At 48.7% G+C, this 12,005-nt stretch overlaps 2 protein-coding genes across 6 annotated transcripts in view; both read right to left on the bottom strand.

Annotated features, from left to right (window-relative positions):
• The window catches only part of DNAH10 (dynein axonemal heavy chain 10), a 146,046-nt gene extending 138,509 nt beyond the window's left edge, over positions 1-7,537 (bottom strand). For all 4 annotated transcript variants that reach the window (XR_003973202.2, XM_030336257.1, XM_030336258.1 and 1 more), the window contains exons 1-3: positions 7,324-7,537; positions 4,199-4,270; positions 954-1,054 (exon numbers count right to left, since the gene is read on the bottom strand). Coding sequence is in view for 3 of the 4 variants with exons in the window: in XM_030336257.1 (XP_030192117.1) it covers positions 954-1,054; positions 4,199-4,270; positions 7,324-7,537 (387 nt within the window). In the remaining variant the exon portion in view is untranslated. The remainder of the gene's footprint in view (positions 1-953; positions 1,055-4,198; positions 4,271-7,323) is intronic.
• Positions 7,538-8,948: 1,411 nt separating this feature from the next.
• ATP6V0A2 (ATPase H+ transporting V0 subunit a2) overlaps positions 8,949-12,005 on the bottom strand; it is a 44,094-nt gene continuing 41,037 nt past the window's right edge. For both annotated transcript variants that reach the window (XM_030336067.1, XM_030336068.1), the window contains one exon: positions 8,949-11,793. In XM_030336067.1, the coding sequence (XP_030191927.1) occupies positions 11,694-11,793 (100 nt within the window). In that variant the 3' untranslated portion in view covers positions 8,949-11,693. The remainder of the gene's footprint in view (positions 11,794-12,005) is intronic.

The following is a 12,005-nucleotide window of genomic DNA, read 5'->3' as shown; positions in this document are numbered from 1 at the left end:
CCGGCCGACACGGGGGGACCACGCACCGTGAAGGACCCAGGCCTGAACACTCAGTCTGACTCTGCTGTTAATTGGCCAGCGCAGCCACACGGGAGTAAACCGACCCGGGAAGTGTCCAGACTGAGCCCTTTCCTAGCTTGTAAATTGCAACAAGCCGGCTTCCATTTGGTTTGGGGGGTAGGGTATATTCGTGGAGCAGTTAGTCATTTCACTTAGCCCAGGCCGGGCTAAACGCTCACATCCTGGCTTTTAAGCTCCACCTCTGGGATTTGTGAAAAGATTAACTCGGCCGCAGGCCTGGGCTGTCCAAACTCTGCATATCCCAAAGGTTTTCAGGCTGGCCCTTTGCCGGTTCCCAGGTGATAACCTCTGTTCTTGGAATGTCCCACCTGATGGACACCTGGGGTACAAAGCTAGTTTAGACTAGCAACGTGATTGGTGGTGAATGCCTGGTTTTGGTGGCGTGGGGCCCTGGTCACACTACATCGGTCTGACTTCCTGAGACCTAGAGACTGGCCCTTCATGCCCACGCGACAGGCCCCCCCCCCCCCCGCCCCGTTGAAACGCCGGACGCCGAGGCTTGAGTGAGCTTCCCTGACTGGCAAAACTTCCCGCGTGCTCTCCTACGTGCTAACCCTAACCCCACGCCACCCCGCGGGAGGCTCGGGTCCCTTCTCTCCCGGACTCTGCTCCGCGTACCTTTCTCTTTGTTGATCCTACGCAGCCTCCTCTCACTGCAATAAACTATAGCCTTGAGTATAAACGTTTTTCTGGGTCCTGGGAGTCATTCTAGCGAACCATCCAACCTGAGGGTAGTTGCGGGGACTCCCAACACAGGATTCTATCGTCTCCATTCCAAATATGTTCCTCGCATGAACTGTCACTTACCCAGACCCATCAGAGGGTATGGCATTCCCGTTACCCCAGCAAGGAGGGGAAGGAGCCACGCGTACCTTGACGGGCAGGTCTTCTAAACTCTCTTTGTCGACTTCTTCATCCCCGATGCCTAATACAAGCTGATCTGCGGAATCGTTTCTCAGTTGCAAATTCTTGGCTGCAAAATATCGTTCAGGGTGCAAAATGAAATAATCAGAATAGATTTCCTGCCATCGAGGCCAGACCTGCATCTTGTACGGCAGCATTATTTCGTTCAATAGTCACGGTATCTAAAAGCTCCATGTACATTTTGGACAAACGAATCGCAGCCTCGACGTACGTTATAACGACGAAAGCCGTTTGTATTTTCGCTGGGTGGGTTCTCGGTCGGAAATTTCACGTGTATGCATGTGTGTGTGTGCGTGTTCCAGCGACAGTGTCCAGTGAGTGATTTCTCTGAGGTTTTCACTTAAAGGGGAGTTTTATTATTAGGATGAGAATTATAGCTAACATACTAGCACATACTCTATCTTCACTCTGAAACTCGAAACTTGTGGGGGACGAAAAGAAAGGTAATCTAAGTAAAACGAATGTATCTCTCTCAAGTCTGTTATCAGTGCGGATCTGGAACCCTCAGAACCCGTCACAGCCCTGAGAGTTTCTGAGAAACCCAGTAATTACAGGGAAGGGAGAGCTTTTCCCAAACGGTTTGGCTCTTGCTGCAAAAGGCACCGTGCGGAGCCATTGTGGCTTTCGAATCAAATCAACGTGTGGGGTCTACTGGTCTACTATTGATGTTCTCATCCGTAAAATGGGAACGATAACAGCTACTGGTCAGACTCGAGGATCCGATTATGGTGTGGTTAAGTGCCCGGCACACCCACCAGCAGAGGAAATGGTATAAAGCCAGCAGCACCAACGGGATTAGAGCACCAGTAACAGCCTGTAGCCAAAAACACACTAACAAATGCACCAAATAAATGCAGTGCCACTGAGCTGTATACCTAGAAGTGGTTAAAATGGTAAGTTTTGGGGCTCGATGAGTTAAGCATCTGACTCTCGATCTCAGCTCTGGTCATGATCTCACAGTTCGTGAGACCAAGCCCCGCGGTCAGCGCAGAGCCTGCTTGAGATTCTCGGTCTCCCTCTCTCTCTCTGCACCTCTCCCCTCCGCTCTTACGTGCCCCGCCCCCGCCGCCGTCTCTTCTTCCTTCTTTCTCTCAAAATAAATAAATTTGAAAAATAAACAAAAATTTTTAAATGGTAAGTTTTATGTATATTTTACCACAATAAAAAGAAAAAATACATTTAATTATTGATTTGGAAGTAATATTAATTTGCTTTGTTGAAAAGACCTCCCTGGCCTTTGTGTCCAAGCAGCGTCCTTCCACAGATGTCCTTCCTGTCCAGAGACTGACTGGTGCTGAAATGGACGTGTCTCTCAACAAGATTAGAGCCCCGCAGTAAATAGGGCTGTGGCCCTCACAGCCACCGTCTGTCTTGTCAAAATCCAACTTAGTCCTCCCTGAGGACTCATGGTCTGTATTTCTAACCCTGTAATCCTCTCCCCTCAATCTGTTCTACAGAAGGAATGACATTTTGGCTAAAATGAACACGTCTGGAGGGGCGCCTGGGTGGCTCGGTCGGTTGAGCATCCGACTTCGGCTCAGGTCATGATCTCACGGTTCGTGGGTTCAAGCCCCGCGTCGGACTCTGTGCTGACAGCTCAGAGCCTGGAGCCTGTTTCAGATTCTGTGTCTCCCTCTCTCTCTGCCCCCCACCCCCGCTCATGCTCTGTGTCTGTCAAAAATAACATTAAAAAAATTTTTTTAAAGGTTAAAAATTTTAATAGAACTATCCTACGATCCAGCAATGGCACTACTGGGTATTTATCCAAAAAAGACAAAGACGCTAATATAAAGGGATACATGCACCCCTAGGTTTATGGCAGCAGTATTTATAATAGCCAAGATACAGAAGCAGCCCAAGTGTCCATCTGTAGATGAATGGATAAAGAAGATGCGGTGTATATATAGATACAATGGATTACTCGGCCATAAGAAAAAATGAAATCTGGCCACTTGCAACGACATGGGTGAAACTAGAGGGTACCATGCTAAGGGAAATAAGTCAGTCAGAGAAATACAAATACTATAGGATTTCACTCATCTGTGGAATTTAAGAAACATAACAGATGAACAAAAGGAAAAGAGAGAGAAACCAAGAAACAGACTCTTAACTACACAGAACACACTGATGGTTATGGGGGTGGAGGAGGGGGAGGGGGAGATGGGTGAACTAGGTGAGAGGTATGGAAGGCTGATAATCACTATATTATACATCTGAAACTAAGATAACACTGTACGTTAATGCTACTGAAATTAAAATTTGAAAAACTTCATAAAATTTAATAAAATACATTCAGCTGCCCAGAAGAAGGACAAAATAAATCGTTTCAGGAATGAGGACAAGTAGAAAACTGAATTAGATAAACGGTAGAAATACACGAGGAATAAAATGAAACCACTCAACAACTACAAAAACAAGAAAAAAAAATTTTTAATGTAAAAAAGGAAAGGAAAAAAGAGCCACCCACAGGAGAACCCAGCCTTAGCACGAATCTAAAGCCATCCCATCACTACAGGAAAAGCGGAGCCTGCAGAGAATCAGGCGTCTCGCACGTTCAGGTGTGTTTCCAGCAACTTCTCCAGCTCACACATTTCTATCAGCAGTAAAATCCTCCACTACTGCCTCGGACTGGCCAGAAGAAACGGGGCGTGTGGTCTGCACGAGGGGAAGGAAGCCTGGGCTACACAACAGAGCGCACAGGTGTTGAGCTGTCACGGACGCCGCTTGCACGGGGACGAGGCGCCGGGGGACCTGTACTATACCGGGTGGAATTCACAAGGTGACTGTATTCGGAAACAGGGTCTTTGCAGATGTAAAAGAGGAGGTCCTACTGGAGAGGGCAGACCCTGGATCCCGTGACTGTCGCCTTTACCAGGGAAAGGACAGGAGGATTCAGACCCACAGAGGCAGAGCGGGGAGGGAAGCGGTCGCAAGGCAAGCGAGGCCCAGGCCAGAGGGACCAGGCAGGTGCTCCCCGGAGCCGTGGGAGGGGCGGCCCTGCTCACAGCTGCGAGCTCGGCCCCAGAGCTCGGGGAGGCCGCCCCCCTGCAGCTGCCGGCCCCCCAGTCTGTGGTCGCTGGCTGCGGGCCCCCGGGGCACGGGTAATGCGCCCCGAACGGCCAGCACCCACCTCTGTCCCCCACACCGGGTCCCAGCCTCCCTCCTCGCGGGGAGCCGCCCCCACGCGACTCACCCTCCGACTCCGCTGGCTGAGCCTCCGCCTCTTCCTCCTCGCCTTCCTCCTCCGCCTCGGGCGTCTCGCCGTCTTGACCGCCGCCAGCACGGAAGAAAAAAGTAGTAACACGTGTCTGCCCCACCACACCAGACACCTGATGCCCTGCTCCCCCACCCCACCGCGCGCCGCGGGGAAATGGCCTGCACCTGCGACAGTCCCGGGGAAGCGGTGGGGGGGAAGGTCACGGCGAGGACGCGGGAGCCCCTCCCCGCCTCCTGCCCTTGGGTGGGGCTCGGCCGGTGCAGTGACCGCCAGCGGCCCCTCCACGAACCCGAAGACGCTGGCGGGCGTGGGGGGAGGGGAGGCAGGCACCTGATCCTCTCGCGTTAAAACCGGCCTCGGGCGCGAGTTCCCCGGGCTCGTTACACCTGCCACCTGCCGGTCTGGAGCCTTCTGCCTCCCTGCTCGTCTCCCCCTGCCCTCCTGGACGAGCGCCAATTTATGAACCAACACAGTCGTACAGAAATGTTCCGGTTAGCAGAGACAGCTTCAAGTGGCCCGAAAGGAAACCCTGTGCAGACTCCCCAGGAGATGAAGGACGCAGAATGGTCAAGCGGTTCCACCGGTTGATCTCAGTGATCCACAAGCATAAAAAAGAGGCTCAACCTTGGGGCGCCTGGGTGGCTCAGCATGTTGAGCCTCCGACTTTGGCGCGGCTCTTGATTTCGTAGTTCCTGGGATGGAGCCGGGCGTCAGGCGTCGGGCTCTGCGCCCACAGTTTGCAGCCTGCTGGGCGCTGGGTCTCCCTCTCTCTCTCTCTCTCTCTCTCTCTCTCTCAGCCCCTCCCCCACTCAGGCTCTCTGTCCCTCAAAAATAAACATTTAAAAAATACTAACAAAATAAAAATTTTAAGTTAATCCTCAAAAAAGCCTTCACTTCTAAAAAAAAGAGAGAGAGAGGCTCAACTCCACTAAATATTATTAAACACGTAGTATAGACTAAGCAAGCGCATCCCTCTTTCGTCTATGGGATTGGCAAACGTTAAAAAGACCGACAGTATCCGATGTCGGCAAGGCTGTTGGCTGACAGGCACCTCACCACCGTTGGGTGTGGACTGGCAGGGCCTTTCTGGAGAGCAGTTTGGGCAGCCGGTGTAGATGCACACACCCAGGAAACCAGCCATTGTGCTTTTGTGAACCCGTCGCAAAGAATTACACAAAGTGTGCAGAGATGGGTGGGCACTGTTGCCTTGTTTGTGAAGTAAAATACTATAGAAGCGTAAATGGTCTTTAATTAGGGAATGGGTAAGCGCGGTACATCAATGTGCTTAAAACCTGTAAAGTTAGGGGTGCCTGGGTGGCTCAGTCGGATGGGCGGCCGACTTCGGCTCAGGTCATGATCTCATGGTCCGTGAGTTCAAGCCCCGCGTCGGGCTCTGTGCTGACAGCTCAGAGCCTGGAGCCTGTTTCAGATTCTGTGTCTCCCTCGCTCTGACCCTCCCCCGTTCATGCTCTGTCTCTCTCTGTCTCAAAAATAAATAAACGTTAGGGCGCCTGGGTGGCTCAGTCGGTTAAGCGTCCGACTTCGGCTCGGGTCATGATCTCGCGGTCCGTGAGTTCGAGCCCCGCGTCGGGCTCTGTGCTGACAGCTCAGAGCCTGGAGCCTGTTTCAGATTCTGTGTCTCCCTCTCTCTCTGCCCCTTCCCTGTTCATGCTCTGTCTCTCTCTGTCTCAAAAATAAATAAAACGTTAAAAAAATAAATAAACGTTAAAAAAAAATTTTAAAAAAAACCTGTAAAGTTAGGTAGATCTATCAGTATTGACATGAAAAATTCTCAAGATACGTTTGAGGGAGAGACAAGTCACAACATAATATACCTACATGGTATGATTGACTTCAGAAGCTCTAGACATCTATATATTAACATTATAGAAAGATATAGATGATAGATGATGGATAGATAGATAGATAGATGATAGATTGATTCAGGGCGAGATCTGGCAGGATACACACCAAACTACCTACTAGGAATGGCAGTAGGACTTCAGGGTTAGTGAAGGGTTGCTTTTGCATGTTTTACTGTACGTAATTCTATGTCATGTGAATTTTTTTTGTTTTCATGTTTATTTATTTTTGAGAGAGAGAGACAGACAGAGCATGAGGAGGGGAGGGGCAGAGAGTGAGGGAGACACAGAATCGGAAGCAGGCTCCAGGCTCTGAGCTGTCAGCACAGAGCCCGACGTGGGGCTCGAACCCACCAACCATGAGACCAACCTGAGCCAAAGTCGGACCCTTAACCAACTGAGCCACCCAGGCGCCCCTGTCATGTGAATTTTTAAGAGAATGCCCTCCAGTACTACCTGTGTCATTTTTTTTTAATTTAAGTGAGTCATCCCATGATATATATACAGCCTGATTCCATTTTGTTATTTCAAGAAATACGCATTTAACTATTAGAAGAGCATCTTGGGCTAGCTGGCCACCACCCTCCTTCCTATCACCACCCTCACCAGCATCTAGTTGTCTGCGTTCATATAATTTTCGGCTGGGAGCAGAGAGAAGACTTGACCGGGGGCAGGGACAGAAATAGAAAAGCGGGATGAAGGGGCATGCCCTGGTCCCCCTCCAGGGTCTTTGGATGACCAGGGCCCCACAAAGGATCCAATAAAGCTGCCCAAGGGTCTTAATAGGCAGAGAGTGAGTGACCACGTGAGACACGGAGCTGGGGAGGAGGCCTCTCCCCCCGCCTCTGCCCAGAACCCGACACCATTCTGGTGCCTCCAGTCTCGGCAGCTTTGAGTCTCCAAGGAACAGCATGCTCAGCAGAGGATACACTGGCATTCTCATGATGCAGTGACGGTGGAGAAGAGCCAGAAGAGGAGGGAAAGAAGGGGGAAGCAAGTCCAGAAACAGGTCACAGTCCAAGGGAGATTTCCAAGCACCCTTCCGGGGGTCCAGGAATTAACCAGGGGACCCTTTTAAGTGAGGCTGAGATCTGCTTCCACATAGAACGGGGACATCCAGCCGGGGGGAGGGGGTGGCGGCGGCGGGGAGGGACACTGGGCTAAGGCCTGTATCAGGGGTCGCGGCTCAGAAAGCAGCCGCCGAACTGCAGAAAGTCCAAGCCTAGTCGGGGCGCTCACCGATCTCCACCTCCACCTCCTCGGGCACCACCTTGCGGTAGAAGAACAGCGTCAAGGCGCCCTCCTCGTCCTTGGTCTGGTTGAGGAAGTGCAGGATGAGGTCCTCGACCTCGCCACCGTCGCGGTTCAGCAGCTCCTCGAAGAGGCGGGGGTCTGTGAGGCCGAAGGCCGTGTACACGCGGTCGCGCATCCACAGCACCCGCAGGTCGTCCATGGCGCCGCGAAGGGCCAGACGGCGCCCGGGGTCTGGCCCGGGGAGCCCAGCGACGGGCGGCGTCCGCGGCTTCGGCGCCCCTGGCAACGGGAGCCTCGGCAACGGCCGCCGCAGGCGCGGGTCGGCAGCGTCCCGGGACGCGCCCGCCCCGGCCCCCGCGCTCACTTCGGCGCGGGCCCGTCCCCCGCGGGTGGCGCCCAGCCTCCCCCCGGATCCGGGCCCGCCGCTCCGGCCGGCCGGAGAGCCGAGCGGAGCAGCGGGCAGCACGCAGGCTCCCGCGACTCGGGGGACCGACGAGTCCAGGACACCCCACTGCGGGCTCCAGGGAGCCCCTCCTAGGATCCTCATCACCCCGGGCTACCATCCCGCCCTTCTGCCCCGAAGGAGGCCAGCCAGCGAGGCGACCGGTCAAGGTTGCACTGTCTCGGAGATGGCCCAGGCAGAGTAGGAGGTGAGGCAGGACTGATAGTCTGAGACACCCCCCCACCCCCCCAGTGTGGATCAAAGGGCCTCAGAAAGCAAATACCTTGAAGAGTTCCAGGAATGGGCGGGTTCTCTCTGGCACACGGATCAGGGAAGAGGGAGTCCCAAGAAGGGACAGGCGACTTCTGGCTTTAGCTTTCTAGACACGTGAAGGCATAATAAAGCAAAACACCCATGTTTTAAAAATATATTTATTTTTCATTAGTAAAAAGAAGTTCAATACTGATAGGAAGATGCAAAGTTGTCCTTTCGTGCATTTGTGGAGCTTAACTTAGTGACTGCTCTCCCCTCCTGGAGATGAGTCCCTGGACGACAAGGCTGACACCAAGAACCTAGCCTTCTTGTTGGATTTTCCCATCAAGGAACACGTGGAATGTTCTGAAGTATTTCTTACAATTCTAAACCAAAGCCCAGCCTCAATGACCTCGCTGTTGGAAAACTATTACTTGGAACTGCCTGATTTTCATCATCTTGAATTAAGATTTCCTAATAACCTTACTGGAGATTACACCAGATGGCATGCACGCAAACTTGGCTTTAGAATTTTAAATGAAGAGATTTACTGTTTTCAAATGCAGACTGCGGAACAGTTGTAGCAGTTGTTTGTTTTCCAAAATGAGTCAGACCCTAAAATGCCTGAATATTGAATTCATAAACATCTTAAGAGTGACCTATGCTATACTCTAGGCCTTTTGAAGCTACAGCAGACTGGAAACTGAGAACACAATGTTGTTATAAAGTACCCATTCCCGAAATGAGGACAGAATGGCATTCTGTGAAAGGGGTGTCTTTTCAAAGTCCTACCCACAAGGAATGGACAGTCCACAGGGCTCACCATGATCCCCATCAGAACACCGGAGTTCTTTAACTGATCATAATTACGTCACCACAAGGACGTTCTTTACCCTTACAGGATGAAATCAAGTTGTTTTCCTGAAGAAATGCCTTGGATTTTTATTTTAGGACTCCATTAACACACAGAATGAACACCTGAATGAACACTGGAAAACATGGCTGTCATGACATTTATCATGACGTGTTCTCTTGAGGAAAATAAACAGATACATAGCTTCATCCCGACAATCGACCATTCTTCCTCCAGATATTTGCTATTAAGGGAACAAAGTGTGTCTCAAAAATGATATACATAATAGTTCCACCAGACAGCTTAAACATAAAGCAAAGCACAAAGTTTAAACATAAAGCAGCCACTGGAACCTACAGCTTTAGAAAAAAAATTAAATTTCCCCTAGTGCCTACAAGACACGATCAAGCTCTATTTCTAGAGAGGCCTTTCACCAAAGTTGGGACTACTAATTCATTTTTTATACAATTATGTAGAATACATAACCACTACATAGGTCTCAATTAAAAACGGACTCTTTCCTCTCTGTTCTATACCCTGGTAAGAGATGGTACTTAAAATGAAAAATTCTGTAACAGCCCATAACAGTTACCAGTGGGGGCACTAAAAAATTCCAGCAGACACTACAGGCCTCCTGTTTACTCATCGGCTAACAGTGCCCCGAAATCGTGAGTTTCCTAAGGATGAATTACCATTTTATTACAACAGATCCTTGGCGTAAAGTAATGAAGATGGCCAGTGGTGAGGGACAGCACCGTTCAGAGTTTGTATTCACCCAACAGGAGCGTCCAACGTTAGACCTTTCCGGAGAAACTGCACTCTGACAGCAGAATCACTTCCCAAGGATTTATCCGCGTGGTTTGAAGCTTGATATTGTAATACGAGGGACAAAGGCCAGTAACTCCCAATTGGTCAAAGAGCAGCATGGAAGGCTTACCACACAATTAAGGTCTAACGTTAGCGTCACGATTACGTCAGCGTGTTCAGTTCATGCCTCTCGGCAAACAGGTCTCGACTTGACCTGAAAAGACACGCTTAGATCCAGGGCTACCAGAATCCAAGCTTGAAATGAAAATTCCAAACTCCCCCACTAGGCAGGGTGAAGGTGTATGGTGACAAACAGGCCTTTTCATGCACCTGCCTCAAAACGTTAAGTGAAAACACTGCCGATTTCTTTTTGAAAATAATTACCTAACATCAATTACAGTAAAATATGAAAAATGAACATAATTTACAAAACTACAGATCGTCCTCAACTTACGATGGGGTCTCATCCTAAGTTGAACATGCATTTAACACACCTACCCCAGGGAACGCCGCAGCCTAGCCTGGCCCGCCTTAGACGTGCTCCAAACACGGACAGGAGCCTCCGGTTGGGCACAGTCATCCACCACAAAGCCTATTTTATAAGGGAGTATTGACTATCTCCTGTAATGGGCTGAATCCTGTACTGAAAGTGACAAACTGAACAGCCGTGTGGGCGCAGGTGGCCGTCCGTGTACCACCTGTTGACTCTCCCGACCGCGTGGCTGTCTGGGAGCTGCGGCCTCTGCCCAGCATGGCGGGAGAGGGTGGGGCCGCAGATCGCTGGCCCGGACAGGATCCAGATTCAACCCTGCAAGTATGGTTCCTACGGAATGTGTATTGCTTTCACAACATCATTAATTCAAAATTCATTAAGTGGAACCACTGGTAAGGTGGGGACTGTCTGAGTAGATTAAAATATTCAACAGGACTCAAAATCCTTCAAAGCTAAATGTCAAGTGAATAGATGAATTTAAATTAAAGAGAATTTTCAACCGATCCAAATGGTGTTTGAAAGCTTAAATTAACTCTAAATACCTTTACCAGACCTTTATTTACAATCAGTCTGAAAGTAAAAAAAAAATTATAATTATACTGTTCTCAAGGACAGGTGCAATCTCTTCATGGTAAAATATCTTAATTTATATTTTGTTATAAAAATATACAAAATACTACTTTTCACCTTCCCTTCACTCAGTATAAACCCCTAGAAGGTTCGGTAACATCAGTAACATCATACAAGTTGGTCCCTAAGTTCAAATCACATCCATATTTTATCTTTTACGGTCACACTGGGTTGTAAGGCTCAGTATACAGTTTATCTTTCCAACATACAATTATCATAATTGGTTTTATATAAGGATAAGAGGGTAAGAATATCTTTAAAAATATACAAGTGGGATAACCATCTGTCGTATGTTATTTTATCCCGTTTTCTCCAATTATTAAAACAAGACAAAATTGTAGAAACAATCCCCTACTTGCAGTTCTAGACAGCATACGATACAAAATGTTCACATACTTTTAATCAAGCAGAATAAATGCGAATCTTTTGATTATCCGTCATTAAATTTTAAAAAAAATTATACTTAACTTCAGCTGTTGGAAAATATTATCTGACAACTTCAAGTGACAGAATAACGCTGTAATTTTTTGTTTAATAAGGTGAAAAGGACTCGAGTAGCTAAGACCATTTTCAACTAGCCATTCAAAACCACTTCTCCCCCCCAAGCCTCTATTTTTAAAAATAACTTTAACATAACTTTTGGCATTAACTTAAGTTTGCTCACCATAAAAACTGAAAGAAATTTACATATCTGAAATTCATAAACGTTACAAAATATTTAACATGAGGAAGAGGTATATCTTACAGAATTATTTGGCTATATCATAAGGCAATCAATGAAGACGGAATTTTTCCTATCGTAAGTTTGACGGAAGTGAAATTCTGTAACATGATAATTCTCCATAAATCCGAAAGCTTGTTTGGATACGGCAATATGATCATGCCACGTCGTCACTGAACTTCGACGAAAGTAGTCTGAATGAGAAAGGAACAAACTTGGTGCCTGCACCAACGTAGAACTTGTTCTGAAATTCTACCCTAAAACAAAAAAATTTCCGTGTATTAACGAAAGACTGTGAGTAACATTTCCTACATTTCTTGCAACAACATTTATAAGTTAAGAAAAAACCCCAAACAGCTCCTGTGCTGAAGCTGCTTCGTTCCGTACGTGCTCTCTTGGCACACATGTTATTACTTAAATAAGATACACACAGACACACACACAGCCTGCCCGTGTCGCCCTCCTCGAC

This window comes from Lynx canadensis, chromosome D3, assembly GCF_007474595.2.
Source record: "Lynx canadensis isolate LIC74 chromosome D3, mLynCan4.pri.v2, whole genome shotgun sequence".
NCBI classification, from domain to species: domain Eukaryota; kingdom Metazoa; phylum Chordata; class Mammalia; order Carnivora; family Felidae; genus Lynx; species Lynx canadensis.
The sequence above is the reverse complement of the archived record's forward strand: the minus strand, read 5'-3'. Positions and strand labels throughout refer to the sequence as shown.